The 17,980-nt window shown below is 40.9% G+C and overlaps 1 protein-coding gene across 1 annotated transcript; it reads right to left on the bottom strand.

The window, feature by feature from the left end:
* Nucleotides 1-7,470: 7,470 nt before the first annotated feature.
* Nucleotides 7,471-8,178, bottom strand: LOC135641411 (uncharacterized). Its single transcript, XM_065156769.1, has 2 exons — nt 7,978-8,178; nt 7,471-7,878 (listed from the first exon to the last, which is right to left on the bottom strand). Exons 1-2 carry the CDS (start codon nt 8,176-8,178, stop codon nt 7,471-7,473), a joined length of 609 nt encoding a protein of 202 aa, XP_065012841.1.
* Between the last annotated feature and the right edge of the window lie 9,802 nt (nt 8,179-17,980).

The raw sequence follows: 17,980 nt of genomic DNA, 5'->3' as shown, positions 1-17,980 counted from the left end.
ATCGTCGAAAGTTTTTCACTGCACTAATTCACCCCTTAGTGCTCTTGATCCTAACATAGAACACCCTAAAACACTAATTTTTAGGGGAAATGAATCTCCTCCTAGTCCCTTTGGTGCAGCACCTTCAGCTCCTGCTTCATCTTCTGAAGAACTCATTATGACAGAATTGCATCAGATCAAATCACAACAAGACTAACTCAAATCACAGCAAGAGCAAATTCAAATTCAGCAAATGGAAATTTTGAAGGAACTGTGACAAATGAATCAAAAAATAGATGTCATATGTAAGAACTATGGATTTCCTCCTAAGGATTAATCGATATACCTTCTTATTATGTTACCTTGACATGTGATCCTTGTATGATTACTCTTAATGCCAAGTTAAAGTTTTGTCATCTTCTTTCTTTTGTATGAAAGCCATGCCTCTTAATGAGATGAATTTTGAATTAATGCTGATTGTTTTTTAAATTTTGGATGAATGCTGATTTTTTTAGATGAATTCTGGATAATTGATGATTTTTTATGAGATGAATTTTGGATGGATGCTGAATTTTGTATGATCGATCTTAAGGCTGGATTTCTTTTCTAATGATTTTTACGCTTCAATTCCCATCTCCTTTTTGTTGATGACAAAGGGGGAGAAGAATGAGCAAAAGATGACTTGTGATGACTTGAGTTATAAATGCTTGTGTATTGCAAAATGTCTTATATGCATCGCAAAATCCCTTGAGAATATCGTAAGTTCTTAGATTGATTGATCATATAAAATTCATGTAGAAAATTTTTATCTCTTGTCGAAGTGATAATTGTCTTTTATCATTTAGCTTGAAAATGATTTTCATAACTTGAAATGATGAGAAATATGAAGTTTCGTATTTACTCATGCTTAAAGAGAATAACGATAAGATCAACGGATAGAACTTATCGGTTTAGGCTTGAATTCAAGAGATTGAATTCAAGTGTTTTTATCTTCTCATAATATGGCACATAGATAGGGGGAGTTATGTTTAACTCCGTCATCGATTGATTGTCATCATCAAAAAGGGAGAGATTGTTGAATCTCGGATTTTGATGATGAAATCAATTGATGGGTTAATTAATCTAATCCATATTATTGAGTTAAGTGTGTAGGATTAACTACGATAGCCTGAAAACATAAAGCAAGGAAACCAAAGTCAAGTTTGATGAGTGTTTGAGAGTCCGAAGATTCGTTGGAGATGCTGCCGGAGCCAACCAAGAAGAAATCGGGGACGTGTCGGAGTTTTCGGAAGACCATCGAAGAGATCATCGGAGGTTCACAGAGATCACCAAGAAGGCTCGGCTACTCACTGAACTCACCACAAGATCGGGAGCCTGTTGGGAGTCCACCGGAAGAAATCCGCAAGTGCATCGAAAGTCCGTCGGAAGATCGTCGGCATGCTCGCCGGAACGAGACTCGACGTTTGCCATTTTAAAACTTGCTTAGGACTATGTTTTCAATTACATAGTTTGCATATAATTAGGGTTAGGATTAAGGGATAATTCTATATCCTGGTTAGGGGCCAATTGGGCCCGAATGTGACTTGGTTTGGGCCGGACTTGAAGCCCAACCAGTGATCCGTAAGGTCGGGTGGTGGAACCGCTGGACTGGGCGGTGGCACCGCCCAGAGCCCAAAGGGTCGGGCGGTGGCACCGCCCAGCACCCGAGAGTTCGGGCGGTGGCACCGCCCAGAACCCGAGAGTTCCGGTGATGGCACCGCCTGAACTCTGTCAATGTTGAAATTGACAAGCGATAGCACCAGGCAGTGGCACTGCCAGTCACCAGTCAATATGACATTGATAGGCGGTGGCACCGCTAGCCTAAAAAACCCAAGAGAATTCAAAATTTGGAGCCCAAATTTGAATCCTCTTGGGGCCTATAAATACCCCTCAATTCTTAGCAGAGAATACAACTTTTGTGAAGCATTTGATTGAGATAAAAGCCTTAGCAAAGTCTTTAGCAAGCCTTGTTTTCAATTGCTTAAGTGTTCACCTCCTTCTTTCTCGTTGAAAATTTGTAAGAGTGTGAACCACTTGTAAAAGGTTGTAAGAGGGGTATTTGTCCTTCCCCTTCAACGTGATTTGCTAGTGAAAGTTGGGAGCCTCATCGAAGAAGGCTTCGCAAGTGGATGTAGGTCATTTTGACTGAACCACTTTAAATTAGTGTGTCTCTTGAATGTGTGAGTATTTACATTTCTGAACCGTTATTTACATAGCAGCAACATCTCGTTTTTTTTTCTTCTTCTCGCTTTGCTCGAGCTACTTTCTCCAAGACATTCATTGTCAAATTCAAATCTCTATGTATTTACGAAATCGTTTTTAAACTTATAAGTTTTAATCCGCTGCATTAATTCACCCCCCACCCCCCCCCCCCCCCCCCCCTCCTTAGTACTACTCCGATCCTAACACCTATCACAATCACTTACAATGGACCTTGGCATCCCATGTAGTTTAATAATATTTTCTATAAAAATCTGGGCAATACTAGCAGCGGTGTAGGGATTTCTCACAGCACAAAAATGAGCATATTTCGTAAGTTGATCAACCACCACAAGAATTGTGCTTTTACCTTTGGAAGGTGGCAGCCCTTTCAATGAAGTCCATGGAGATGTCAATCCACACTGAGTCTGGTATGGGTAGTGGTTGTAGCTTCCCTGGATTTACCACATTTTCACCCTTATGCTGTTGACATACATCACATTGTGTCACATATTCAGCAATAATTTTTTTCATCCCTCTCCAATAAAAATTTTGCTTCACTCTTTTGTAGTTTCTTAGGAATCCAGAGTGCCCTGTTGAATGTATGGAGTGCATTTCATGTATGATGATTGTGATGCAAGGGGAGTCAGGTATAAACACAATGCGACCTTTGTAGCGTAGATCCCTCGAATCCCAAGTGTAGTAGGCTATTGCACTTGGATCCTCCTCTAATTTTTTTATGATGTTTCTAATCTCTGGATCCTTCTTCCATTCTTCCCTAATGTCATCAAGGAGACTGGTGGTAAGAAGAGAGATGGTTGAAACCTTAACTTGCTTAGGTAGCCGTGAGAGTGCATCCGCAACAACGTTTTCTTTCCCTTTTTTATAAATAATTTCATAATCAAATCCAAGAAGTTTGGTTACTCATTTTTGCAGCTTAGGGGATGATATTTTTTGCTCCAAAAAGTACTTGAGGCTTTTATGGTCAGTTTTAATTTGAAATCGCTAGCCGATTAGGTAGGGTCTCCACCTCGTTATTGCGTGTACAATGGCGAGCATCTCCTTATCATATACTGATATATTTTGATGGGAGGGAGATAATGCCTTGCTAGTGTATGTGAGTGGTCGACCATCTTGCATGAAAACGACTCCAATTCCGACTCCAGATGCGTCGGCCTCAATGATAAAGGGTCGATTGAAATCTGGTAGCGCTAGCACCGGCGTCGTTGTCATGACTGCTTTAAGTTTGTCGAAGGTAGCGGAGGCTTTGTCCGACCATTGTAAAGCATCTTTTTTCAGTAGAGAAGTGAGTGGTGCACTGATCTTCCCATAGTCCTTAACAAATTTTTGGTAGTAGCCCATTAGTCCAAGGAACCCGTGCAGTAATTTCACGTTTGTAGGTTTGGCCAGCCTTGCATTGCCTCAATTTTTGTTGGGTCTACCGCCACTCTTTCTGATATTATATGCCTATGGTACTCTACTTTTTGCTAGAGAAAGCTGCACTTTGGTTGCTTAACAAAAAGAGTATTCTCCCGAAGGATCGTCAAAACAATACGTAAATGCTGAAAGTGAGTCTCAAGAGAAGGGCTGTAAATGAGAATATCATTGAAAAATACCAGCACAAATTTACAAAGAAAGCTCTAAAATATATCGTTCATAAGACTTTGAAAGGTTGAAGGAGTATTAGTGAGTCCAAAAGGCTTTACCAAGAATTCATAATGGCCATCATGTGTGCGGAATGCAGTTTTTGAAATGTCATTTTCACATGCCCGAATTTGGTGGTAACCGGATCGGAGGTCCAACTTCGTGAAGACTCGAGCTCCTTTTAATTCATCAAAAAGTTCATCTGCCACTGGTATTGGGTACTTGTCCTTGACGATGATGCCATTTAAAGCTCGGTAGTTGATGCACATTCGCCAAGTTCCGTCCTTCTTGTGTACAAGTAGCACCAGTGAGGAATAGGGGTAACTTGGCCAAATCACCTCTATTTCAAGCATCTCCTTTACGATCTTTTCAATTTCATCTTTCTGGAGGTGAGGATATTGGTACGGTTGAGTGTTCACTGGTGGCTTGCCTGGAAGGATTGGAATTCGATGGTCATGTTGCCGAGAAGGAGGAAGACGGCGTAGTTCAACAAAAATGTCGGCAAATTCAGTAAGCAATTAGGCAAGATTTTGATCTTCAATTTCTATTTTCTTCCCCTCTGATTGCTACTAGAGATGCATCAAAAAGCCACCATTTATCTTGTGCAAAACTTTCTCTGTTAATTGGGTCGAAACGGTGGTTACGTTGCTTCCGCGCTTCCTGCGTAGGATGATCTGTTTACCGTTACAGTAGAATTTCATAATTAATTTGGAAAAGTTTCAAGAGACATCACCTAGTGTAGTCAGCCATTCTATACCAAGCACAGCCTCATAGTCATCAATTGGTAGGAGGAAGAAATTGGTGATAATTTCTTGGTCTTGTAGTAATAGTTTCACTTGCGGGCATCTTTGGTCGCACTTTAGGATTCTGCCGTCGGCAACCTTTACATCGAACTTGCTGCAACCTTCAATATGCAATATCATCTGAGCAGCAACCTTACTATTCAGGAAGTTATTCGTGCTGCTCGTGTCGATGAGAACAGTGATTGGCTGTTGTTTGAGAAGGCCCCCAAATTTCATCGTTTGTGGGTTTGAGTAGCCGGCTAGTGCATGTACCGTAATGTCGGTCGGTTGTGCCTCTTCTTCCATATCTTCTTCTTTATGTTCAAGGCTCTTTTCTGGATGTTTAATGATCTCTTCTTCTATTGGTTCAATCATAAGAAGTCTGCCTTTTCTACAGCGATGCTCGCGGCTCCACGGCTTGTCGCAATGCCAACATAACCCCTTCGCAGATCGCTCTCGAAGTTCTTCTCTTGTCAACCTTTTTGGTGTAGGCACTTGGTTGATAGTAGAGGGGGCCGAGGGCTTCAGTATTGTAGGTCAAGGAGTGATCCTAGTCCTCCGGGCTTCATGGTTCAATCGCTCCTCTTGAAGTCATGCGAAAGAGATGGCTGCCATAAGCGTGTATGGTTGTCGTGCTTTAACTTCTCCTCGGATCTCCGGCTTCAAGCCCTCAATGAAGGTCCTCAATAGCTATTTTTTGGATCAATCATGAGTTTGGTTAGATAACCTTTCAAACCTGGTTTGGTACTCCTAAATGGTGGAGGTTTGTCGGTTCTTTGCTAGTTGTCCGTCAATGTTCTCGTAATTGGTTGGTCCGAAGCGGATTAGCATTCCTTTTTTGAATTATTACCATGAAAGGACTCCATAAGTGTGTTCAAACTAGTCAAGCCACTGTATGGTATCCCCTTTAAGATGTATAGTTGCAATTTCTACCATGGATGCGTCCGTAGTTTTATGGTACCGAAAATATCGCTCCGCGTGCGAGATCCAACCAATTGGGTCTCCTTCTTCCCATTTAGGGAAGTCCACTCTCATGCATGAATAGTTGGGGTCGGTCATAGTGCCTCCCCTCTCTTGGAAGTCATCTCTTCGGGCTTGATGCAATTGGTTAGAGCTCTCTCCTTGATGTGATTTTTTCGGGCTTGGTGGTTGGCCCAAACTGAATTCAGTAAAGAGAGTCTAAATCTTATCCTCCATTCGTACCTCGAAGGCTTCGAATTTAGCATTGATTGCCTCCTTAGATGCCATAGTATATGCCTCCAAATCTGTGATGTTAAGATCTCTCTTTTGTTGACGGGTTAAAGGCATGGATAGGTTGAGAGAAGTAATGGTCGAAAGGGTTGGTAGATTGGTAGATGTAGGCTGCGATTTAGGCTTGTTTTGTGGTTGTTTTGGGTGCAGTTTGAGGGTGTGGTTTGGCAGAGTTTTAGGGCTGTGGATGAAAGTTTTAGATCTGTGGTAGATGGCAGCAAAGGTTTGATAGAAATCAGTAGAAGTTTGCTGCAGAATTGTATTGTATTGTAAGAGCAGAATTATTGTTAAAGAAACAGCGGTTTCTCGATGAAATCTCCACAAAAAATTTGAGAGATTTAAGGAGGGAATTGACAGTAATATCTTAGTTTATATGATAGTAAGGATGTCGAATTTAATCAAGAAAATTTTGGCAATAACAGCAAGAAAATTGGTGTAAGTTGCGATAGCAGAATTCTCATCGAAAAATTTCAACGGTTTACGATGAAAATTTGCAACAACACAAAATCATTTTTAGAGATAAATTCCTCAATAGATCAACCTTAGATGGAAGCCAAGATGATCTATGAAGTATATAATAAATTTTATTTAAAAAAGATTGCAAATAGATAGGTTAAGGCAACAATATGTGGCTGAAATTTTCTATAGTACAGATTTTCAAGTGTAGCAGATTGAACGTAAAAGATTAGTGGTTTATATTGAGAATTTTTTGACAAAATCAAGGGAAAATCCACAAGTAAGAAGTGTCAAAGCTATCATAAAAATTTTGTAGAGATTTGAATAGAAAAAAATATAGTATCAAGATCAAACAAATAGTGCTATGCGATTGAAATTCTGTAATATATCTTTCGTCGTAGAGATGAAAACTTTTGGATGAAAAGTTTATGCAGCAATATAGGAAAAAAAATTTCTTGGATTTTTGAATAGGGATAACTAAATTGTAGCAGTAGTAAGGTAGGAAACTAGAACCTGTTGTAATTCATGGGAAGATCAAAAGATGATCCGCGGTGGTGGAGATGACGGTGGAATTTGGCGACGATCTTTTAAGCAAATGTAGGAATTGCTTTGGGCGACTATGAAGGGCTGATGGATGGCTATGGAAGGGCAGCGAGATGCCAAGAATGCTACTCTGATACCAGGTGTTAGAACCCTTGCAGATTCTAAACCTGGGGTTGGAACTCTATAGGGGTTCCTCCCTCCAAGTTGCTGCTCAAAAGCTACAGAAAAGATTCATCTATTGCTTATGAAAAGAGGAGGAATACATGGCTATTTATAGGGCTTTTAAACCCTAACTCCTAATAGGACTCCTACTCAAGACTCCTACTTCTAACCAACTCCTAATAGGACTCCTACTTAAGACTCCTATTCCCTTACAACTCCTAATTCTTCTCTAAGAAACAACCTCCTAACCCTAGCTGGACTCTTCACCTCTTTAATAGGGGTCGGCTTAGGTAGGTTTTACATGAATGTTTCTCTCAATTAGGACTCTCCTAGCTAGAATCCTAACACTCGACTGGGTAAGTGATGGCCTCTCCTCCTCGCCGATTCTTTCCTCTATGGATGCTGACAAAGATTCTCATGCAGAGCCTACACTACAGAATGCCTCTATCTGATTCCGGAGGTCATGGCAATCCTTTGTGTCATCATGGTAGTCGCGGTGCAACCTACAATATTTGGATTGATCTCTATGGGCAGCCTTCATAAGGAGAGGTTGCTGCAAGAGACCCATCTCCTTGATCTGGAGGAAGATCTCGGTGTGGGACACATTTAGGGGAAGAGGTGGGGGCCTTGGGAGTGGTAGCTCTTGTCGGTTGAGCCCACGGCGGGGAGGTGTCGGGACCACCGAGGTCATGCCCCGAGGTAGCTCCATCCTTGGCTTCTTGCATTCTATGCACCTCCCCGCCACTAGAGCCTCGGCGGCGACGTACTGGTTGGCTTGTTGGAGCATTTTGGAGATGGTGACTGGCGGCTTCTCGATCAGCGACTAAAAGAACCTCGAAGACTTCAGACCCATCAGAAAGGCCTACAAGAATATAGAAGGGTGAGCATCCGAAAACTCCCTGATTTCGATGGCAAACCGTGCCATGAACTGAGAGAGCGACTCATCCTCGCGCAGGGATAGTGTGAGCAGAGTGGCCATGGAAGGCCTGGGTCGCGCGTTGGCAAGGAAGTTTTGCTCAAATTTCTCAGCAAGCTGCTTGAAGGACGAGACTGAGGCTTGGCGTAGCCGGCTGAACCATGTTCGCGCTGGACCCCTTAGAGTGGTCGAAAATGCTCGGCACATCAGCGCATCGGAGGCGCTGTAGAGGGCTATCTGGGCCTAGAAAATAGAGATGTGCTCCATGGGATCAGAGCCTCCGTCATATGTTTCCAACATCGGGAGCCTAAAGTTGAGGGGTACTGGTTTGTCCTGTACTTCCTGGGTGAAGAGGGACCCGCCTGAGGTGCCCTCGTTGGACTCGCTCCGTGACTTTTGAAGCTCACGTTGGAATGCGTCTAGGCGCTGATTGACCCAGGACACCTGGGCTCTAAGCGAGTTGTCCGCCGAGTCAAGCGATATGGTGTCAGGCTCAAAACGAGGCAGCGTGGCTCAGCGAGGTGCGGGTGTGTTTTGCTTGGGAGGACCCCTAGGGTCCGTCACTTGCTCACGAGCTTCTCCGATCTCGACCTGCTCCCCATTCGGGGGTTGCCGGGCTGGATTGATCAGGTCCGATTTGAGGGATAACCGGGGCGAGCGTCTGCATCATACCCGCCATAGCCTGCACTTGCTTGGTTAGGCTAAGGAATACCTTGGATGTCACGGCCGAAGGCCCCGGGGCAAGCCCCGGGGGTGACAGTCCCGGGTCGTTGAATAAATGCTAGTAGTGATCAGGCATCGAAGTTGGTATCCTCCCATCCGCAAGGGTGGGGAGGGCTTGACTTTCGGGCTCGGGGGAAGGGAGGTTGGTCGGGGGTTCCCTCCCGGGGCGAGTTCCTGTTAGCTGTTCCCATGACATTCAGGGCCCTCCTTCTAGCGCCAAAATGTTAGTAAATAAAAGTATCATAACTAATGAGTCAGCACGGTTAGGTCCACGGGTCAATGTCGGGAGCTTATTGCTGGGTGGGTAGGATGCTGAGGTGGTCGCGCCCTCGGGAAAGAATATTGGCCGACGTTGGTCGGAATCTAGACCGGGTCGCTGCTCTCCTTAGCACGATGAAAGGTGTCTCCTGGGCCGAGGTTTTCACCATCAGGAGTGGCCGTTTGGGAGCAACTCAGATAGGTGTCGGGCTGGCGGAGGCGGCTAGACCCTTGTGAGAGGATGTTGATCCGAGTTTCTCAGTTTGCCGATGTTAGGACTCTAGCTAGGAGAGTCCTAATTGTGAGGGACATTCATGTAAAACCTACCTAAGCCGACCCCTATTAAAGAGGTGAAGAGGCCGACTAGGGTGAGGAGGTTGTTTCTTAGAGAAGAATTAGGAGTTGTAAAGGAATAGGAGTCTTGAGTAGAAGTCCTATTATGAGTTAGTTAGAAGTAGGAGTCTTGAGTAGGAGTCCTATTAGGAGTTAGGGTTTAGAAACCCTATAAATAGCCTTATATTCCTCCTCTTTTGATAAACAATAGATGAATCTTTTCTGCATCCTTTGAGCAGTAACTTGGAGGGAGGAACCCCTATAGAGTTCCAAGGAGGCCGATCCCCTAAAGAGAACAACCCCAAGTTTAGAATCTGCAAGGGTTCTAACACCTGGTATTAGAGCAGCGTTCTTGGCATCTCGCTGCCCTTCCACTGCCATCCATCAACCCTCCATAACTGCCCAAAGCAATTCCCACAATTGCTTAAAAGATCATCGCCGAATTCCGCCATCATCTCCACCACTACGAATCATCCTTTGATCTCCCCATGAATTGCAATAGGTTCTGGTTTTCTACCTTACTGCTGCTGCAATTTAGTTATCCTTATTTAAAAATCCCAAAATAATTATTCCTATATTGCTGCATAAACTTTTCATCATAAAGTTTTCATCTCTACGATGAAAGATACATTGCAAAATTCCAACCATATAGCACCGTCTATTTGATCTTGCAACTGTGTTTTTTCTATCCAAATCTCTACGAAATTTTTATGACATCTTTGACACTTCCTAACAGCAGATTTCCCTTTGGTTTTGTCAAAAAATTCTTAATATAAACTATTGATATTTTACGTTTAATCTGCTATACTTGAAAATCTGCACTGTAAAATTTCAGCCGCATAGCATTGTTTGTTTGATCTTGATACTACATTGTTTCTATCCAATCTCTACAAATTTTTTATGATAGCTTTGACACTTCTTAATAGTAGAATTCCCTTTGGTTTCATCAAAAAATTATTAATATAAACCACTGATCTTTTACGTCCAATCTGCTATACTTAAAAATCTGTGCTGTAGAAAATTTCAGCTGCATATTGTTGCCTTAACCCATCGATTTGCAATCTTTTTTGAATGAAATTTCTTATTGTTAGGATCGAGAGCACTAAGAGGGGGGGGGGGTGAATTAGTGCAGCGGATATTTTTCAGCGATTAAAAAATGAAAGTTGCGTTCGTTCGATAAAGACTATTTTGATGCAAAAGCCGATTCTAAGATTACTTATGATTAAGTGCAGTTTATGTTTAAACACAGTTAGCGTCTAAACGCAGTTTACGTCTAAATGCAGATTGCGTCTAAACTCAGATTGCGTCTAAGCGCAGTTTGCGTCTTAGCGCAGATTGCGTCTAAGCGTAGATTGCGTCTAAACTCAGATTGCGTCTAAGCGCAGATTGCGTCTAAACACAGTTTGCGTCTAGGAGCAGTTTAAGCAGAAGTATAAAGACAATGTGCTGCTATTGTACAGCTCAAAAAGTAATCTGCAAAAAAAACAGATTTACGTCTAAACGCAGATTTACGTCTAGACGCAGATTTACGTCTAAACGCAGATTTACGTCTTAAACGCAGATTTACGTCTGAACTTTGAAACTCGTTTGTATACTCGCAGAAGGCAGTATGCAGTTGAAATCAAGACGTAAACGTGAACTGAGATCTGATGATTGTGCGAGGAAAGCCGATTTACGTCTAAATGCAGTTTTACGTCTAAATGTTGAAACTCGTTCGTAAAATTGTAGAGGACAGTTTGCAGTTATCAATAGGATCAAAATGTAAGTGTAAACTGCAAAGAAACTCGTTCGTAAAAGCACGGAAGACAGTTCTGCAGAATCAAACGTAAACGTAAACTATAATGTACGAAAATACGAATTTACGTCTGAATGCAGATTCGGAAGAACAGCACTTAGAACTTGTTCGTGAAAGCGCAGAGAGCAGTAGTAATGAAGGAAGTTTGCAGTAATGATAAAGTGCTCAAAAATAAACGCAAACCAGAGATTTAGAGTGGTTCGGTCAGCCTTGACCTACTCCACTTTTGGCTTCCTCCACCGACGAGGTCGCCGACGTCAACTAGGGGCCTTCCTTCAATAGGCGAAGGCCAAACTGCCCTTTTACAGTTTCTCTCCTTTTGACAGGCTCAAGAGACAACCTTTACAGACCTTTCTCTCCTCACTTTACAACTGAAAACTTGAAGAACAGAAGGAGGAGACTTAAAGGCTTTACAACACTTTTGAGCTCTTAGAATCACAGAAAAGATCAAGATTTCGGTGTAGGTCTGTATCTTTTCAGTGCTGAATGGGTGGGGAATTTATAGGCCCCAACCCAATTCAAATTTGGAGCTCAAAACAATCAAATCCCAAAATTCTGGGATCAGGCGGTTGCACCTCTTGACTGGAGAGGTTGCACCGCCTGGCAGAGCTCGAAGACCGAGCTTAGGCGGTGCCACCTCTCTGCCAGGGAGGTTGCACCGCCCAGTCTTGCTCGAAGACTGAGCTCAGGCGGTGCCACCTCTCTATCAGGGAGGTTGCACCGCCCAGTCTAGCTCGAAGACTGAGCTCAGGCGGTGCCACCTCCCGGCTGGGGAGGTTTGACCGCCCAGTCTCGCTGGAAGGCCTAGCCCAGGCGGTGCCACCTCCTGGCCTGGGCGGTTGCACCTCCTGGTGCAATCAAGGTCCGAATGGTTCATTCCATTCGGCCCAATTTCAGTCTTTCAGGGGCCCAATTGCCCCAAGATTAAGCCAATGGGATCACCTCCCATTTTCCAACTTAATCAATGTGCTAACTATGATTAAATCTAAGACAACTTCTGCATCTTTGCTTCGGTGCGTCAATCGCTCCTTCCGGCGAGTTTCCGGCGAACTTCCGTCGATCATCCGATGAACCCTCGGTGATGCTTCTGCGGACTTCCGGCAAACTCCTGGACTTTGCGACGATCCACTTGGCAAGTTCCGACGAGCTTCGCTTGGCAAGCTTCTGGACTTCTCGGATCTGTTCTCGCAGAACCTCCGACGACCGTCCGAACTTCCGTCGAACTCCCAACGTGATCATGAACATGACTCCGGCGCAACTCCTACTGCTTGTCTATCTTTCATCGTAGTTAATCCTGCACACTTATCTCAACACATAGATTAGACAACAAATGACAATTGACTTCATCATCAAAATCCGAGATTCAACAATCTCCCCCTTTTTGATGATGACAATCAATTGATAATGGAGTTATCCTTAACTCCCCCTGTCTATATGTCATAGTTGAGATAAGTCAACCTTGAATTCAAGACCTAAGAATTCAAGTGACGTATTGATAAGTTCGATCAGTTAAACTTATCAATACTCCCATCATGATACTCATCATGATGTATCTCTTCAAGGATGATGTCAGGGTTTGACATACATCAATAAGTTTGTATGATTGTGTTTGTAACTATTCATCATGTAGTTTGAACATTATCATATAAAGCTGTGAAACTTATTACATGATGCACACATTTGAAATATTCTAGCAAGTTTTGCATTTTCTTCACATGATAAGATATCAACTCAGGGCATAATGCAAACTTTAGCACATGTTCATATATCTCTTGGTGATGCAAGGATGGCATTATCATAGCAGTGTTTATAGCATCATTCATAGTATTTCTAATCATGGCAGTGTTTATCAATTCATATATATCTCCCCCTTTGTCATCAACAAAAAGCATAGTAACTATGATACCAGAAAATAATAATAGCAAGCTTATAGAGGAATTTTACATAGATTGCTTTAAATACTTCTTCCCCTTTGTGTTATAATCCATTATCTATATAAAGATTTTGCAGGATGGAATACATACACATGAATCACTTCATCAAATCTATTTCAGAAACTCAATTTTCATGAAGGTGTACGAGAAAATCTGTTTCATAAATAAGATGCATTCGGACAAGATTTTGTTGCAGATTTTCACATATAATCATGGAAATCAAGTGATTTGATCATACAATATAGTCCGAAAAAAAATGATTTTAACAAATTTATCTGTTCGGACACATCAACATTCCTAATTCTCTTCTAATGAAATCAAATTGTTCTTCACTTAGAGGTTTTGTAAAAATGTCAGCTAGTTGATGTTTAGTATCAATGAACTCTATGGTTACGTCATGATTGGTGACATGATCTCGTATAAAGTGATGTCTAATATCAATATGTTTTGTTCTTGAGTGTTGTATAGGATTCTTGGTTAAGCATATTGCACTTGTGTTATCACATTTAATTGGAATATTTTTGAGATGAACTTTATAATCTTCTAAGGTATTTTTCATCCATACAACTTGTGCACAGCATGCACTTGCTGCAATATATTCAGCTTCGGTTGTTGATAGTGCAACCGAGTTTTGTTTCTTTGATGACCAGGAAACAAGGGCATGTCCTAAAAATTGACATGATCCTGATGTGCTTTTTCTATCTAATCTAAAGCCAGCAAAGTCAGCATCAGCATAAGCAATTAACTCAAAATTCTCTGATTTTGGGTACCATAATCCTAGATTTGTGGTACCATTAAGATATCTAAATATTCTTTTAACTGCTTTGAGATGAGATATCTTAGGGTTTGATTGAAATCTAGCACAAAGTCCTACACTGAACATGATGTCTGGTCTGGTTGCAGTGAGGTAAAGTAAACTTCCTATCATACCCCTATAAGTTTTTTGATCAAAGCTTTCTCCACTTTCATCAATTTCTAACTTAGTGGAGGTGCTCATAGGAGTGTTACTAGCCTTTGAGTTGTTCATGTTAAACCTTTTTAATAAATTCATGACATATTTAGTTTGACTAATAAAGATGCCATTGCTTAGTTGTTTGATTTGTAAACCTAAGAAGAATGTTAATTCTCCCATTAAGCTCATTTCGAATTCAAGACTCATAGTTTTAGCAAAAGATTCACAAAGAGATTCATTTGTAGAGCCAAAGATGATATCATCAACATAAATCTGAACAATGAGAAAATTATTTTCAAAATTCTTGATAAACAATGTAGTATCAACCTTGCCTTTTATGAAATTATTTTCAATGAGAAAAGAACTAAGTCTCTCATACCAAGCCCTTAGGGCTTGTTTTAAACCATAGAGAGCTTTAGTTAATCTACACACATGATTAGGGAGGCTATTATTTTCAAATCCAGGAGGTTGTTCAACATAAACTTATTCGGAAATAAAACCATTTAGAAAAGCGCTTTTAACATCCATTTGAAATAACTTAAAATTATTACAACTAGCATAGGCAAGGATCATCCTTATGGCTTCCAATCGAGCCACAGGTGCGAAGGTTTCTTCGTAATCGATACCTTCTTCTTGGTTGAAACCTTTGGCCACTAATCTAGCCTTGTTTCTAACCACGATACCATTTTCATCTTGCTTGTTTCTAAAGACCCATTTAGTACCAATAACTAAATGGTCATTTGGCCTAGGAACAAGCGTCCACACCTCATTTCTCTCAAATTGATTTAATTCATCTTGCATTGCGATAATCCATGAATTATCTTTCATGGCTTCATCAACACATTTGGGTTCAATTTGGGAGAGAAAGGCGGCGTTGGCACAAAAGTTTTTAAAAGAAGATCGTGTTTGAACCCCCTTTGATGTATCTCCTAGGATTAGCTCCTTAGGATGAGCATCTACATACTTCCAATCCTTGGGTAAGGATGTTTCGGAAGTGGATGCATCCAAGTTGCTAGTTGGAGACGGGGTTTCGTTTAAATTCAAGGAATCAAAATTAACATCATCATCAAGATCATTTTTCTTAATTTCTGAAATCTCATTGAAAACAACATGGATGGATTCTTCAATAATTAAGGTTCTTTTATTGAAAATGCGAAAAGCTTTAGAAACCGAAGAATAACCAAGAAAGATTCCTTCATCAGATTTAGCATCGAATTTTCCTAAGTTATCCTTTTCATTCAAGATAAAACACTTACACCCAAAGACTTTAAAATATGAGACATTGGGTTTTTTGTTATTCCATAACTCATAAGGAGTTTTGGTGAGTAAGGGTCTTACTAGGACTCTATTTAAAATATAGCATGTAATGTTTACAGCTTCGGCCCAAAAATATTTGGGTAGGCTATGTTCATTCAACATGGTTCTTGCCATTTCTTGTAAATTTTGATTTTTTCTTTCTACTACCCCATTTTGTTGAGGATTTCTTGGAGTAGAGAAATTATGGTTGTATCCGTTGAGTTCACAGAATTCTTGGAAATCATGGTTTTGAAATTCTCCACCATGATCACTTCTAATTGACGAAATCATAGATCCCTTCTCATTTTGAACAAGTTTACAAAACTTGGTAAAATATCTAAAGCATTCATTTTTCTGTTTTAAGAAGTAGGTCCATGTATATCTGCTATAGTCATCAACAATGACAAAGGCGTATTTGCTACCTCCTAGACTCGATGTAGAGATTGGTCCGAACAAGTCCATATGGATCAATTGTAAGGGCCTAGAGGTGCTTATTTGATTCTTAGCTTTGAAGCTACCCTTAATTTGCTTACCTAATTGGCAAGCATCACATACATTATCTTTGATGAACTTGATATGAGGAATTCCTCTTACAAGTTCTCTAGATGATACTTGAGTGATTAGTTTCATGCTAGCATGACCTAATCTTCTATGCCATAGCCAAGCATCCTCATTCATAACGGCAAAACACATTTCATCACATAAGTCATTGATGTCAATAGTGTATACGTTATTTTGTTTTAATGCAATCATAGATATATTTTTGCGTGGTTTTTCAATGATGCAAGCATTAGATTCAAATTTTATAATATATCCTTTATCACATAATTGACTAATGCTCAAGAGGTTATGTTTTAAACCATCAACTAGTAAAACATCTTCAATAGAGAAGTTGGATTTGTTATCTATGGTTCCTTTGCCAATGATTTTACCCTTGTTGTTGTCTCCGAAGGTGACATATCCTTCGTCTATGCTAGTGAGCTTAGAGAATTGAGATGGATCTCCGGTTATATGCCTTGAGCATCCACTATCAAGGTACCATCTCTTGCTCCTAGCTTGCGATGGTTTAGTTTTCTACAAGAAAGGATGATGTTTAGGTACCCATTTGGTTTTGGGTGCCTCATAAATGGATCTACATTTTCTATCATGTTGCATAGAGTTTATCATGGTTCCTTTAGGGACCCAAATTAGTTTGTTTGGACTTATTTTCTTAAATGGACAACAATGTGTCTTGTGTCCAGATTTGCAACAAAAGTTGCACTTGGTTTGGTGTTGAACATGTAAGATGGAGCCTTTTATGAAGGTGGTTGGATTTTGGTGAGGACTTCTCACAAATCCAATTCCGCTCCTTTTTGGAATGTGACCCTTGTTTGCAAGGATCATGTTTAATGACTTGCTACCAACCTCGAATTTCTTCAAGGTGTCTTTGAGTAGCAGGTTTTCTTTTTGCAAAGTTTCTAAATCATGACATTTGATACATGAATTTAAACTATCATGATGTTCGACTTTTAACTTATCAAACTCACAAGTAAGACTATCATGCATCTTTTTCAGCAATTTATATTTTCTACTTATACTCTTGCATTCGTCAAATAAGTCATTGAAAGCATTTAATAATTCATCGAAAGATAAATCAGCATCTATTGAATTTGTTACCTCATCTTCGATGGCCATTAAGGCGTAATGAGCAACTTGCTCGGTGTTGGACTCCTCTTCCTCAGATGCGCTCGAATCATCCCATGTTGCTTGGAGCGCCTTCTTCTTTGTTGTTCTTTTCTTGACTTGGGGACAATCACTCTTGTAGTGTCCCGGCTTTTTGCATTCATAGCAGATTACTTGGTCCTTTTTGGGTTCAAGTTTATTTTTTGCATCATTCTTAAACTTGTTTCTTTTAAAGAACTTTTTAAACTTTCTTGTTAGAAGTGCCAAGTCATCATCACAGTCCTCATCACTTGAGTTTTCTCTCAAGTGCCATTCTGAAGTTTTGAGTGCCATATCCTTCCTGTTCTTTGGAAGGATGTCTTCTTGCTCTTCATGAGCTTTACAAGTCATTTCGTAGGTCATTAATGACCCGATTAGTTCTTCAAGAGGGAAATTTCGTAGATCTTTTGCCTCTTGAATAGTGGTGACTTTAGGATCCCAACTCTTAGGAAGGGATCTTAGTATCTTATTAACAAGCTCAAAATCCGAAAAGCTCTTTCCGAGTCCTTTTAGACCGTTGACGACATCCGTGAAACGGGTAAACATGTCGCCAATGGTTTCACTCGGTTTCATCCGAAAAAGTTCGAAAGAATGTAACAGCAAATTGATTTTTGACTCTTTTACTCTACTTGTGCCCTCATGGGTCACTTCGAGCGTGTGCCAAATATCAAACGCAGTTTCACAAGTTGAAACACGGTTAAACTCGTTTTTATCAAGTGCACAAAATAAGGCATTCATAGCCTTTGCATTAAGAGCGAAAGCCTTCTTCTCCAAATCATTCCAATCGATCATTGGAAGAGAAGACTTTGAAAAACCATTCTCGACAAGATTCCAAAGATCAATGTCCATAGAAATAAGAAAGATTCTCATTCGGGTCTTCCAATAGGTGTAGTCCGTCCCATTAAACATGGGTGGACGTGTAATGGAATGGCCCTCTTGGTTTCCGGCGTAAGCCATCTCTCTTGGGTTTTAATCCTTTTGAGAGTTAACCGGGCTCTGATACCAATTGTTAGGATC

This window comes from Musa acuminata, chromosome BXJ3-6, assembly GCF_036884655.1.
Source record: "Musa acuminata AAA Group cultivar baxijiao chromosome BXJ3-6, Cavendish_Baxijiao_AAA, whole genome shotgun sequence".
In the NCBI taxonomy this organism is placed as follows: domain Eukaryota; kingdom Viridiplantae; phylum Streptophyta; class Magnoliopsida; order Zingiberales; family Musaceae; genus Musa; species Musa acuminata.
Note: the sequence above shows the minus strand (reverse complement) of the source record. Positions and strands in the feature narration are given on the sequence as shown.

Coding starts and splice junctions, on each gene's coding strand:
- LOC135641411 (XM_065156769.1), bottom strand. CDS start 8,178: ATGTGCCGAGCATTTTCGACCACTCTAAGGGGTCCAGCGCGAACATGG. Junction 7,879..7,977: donor AGTCGCTCTCTCAGTTCATG/GCACGGTTTGCC, acceptor AGGTTCTTTTAG/TCGCTGATCGAGAAGCCGCC.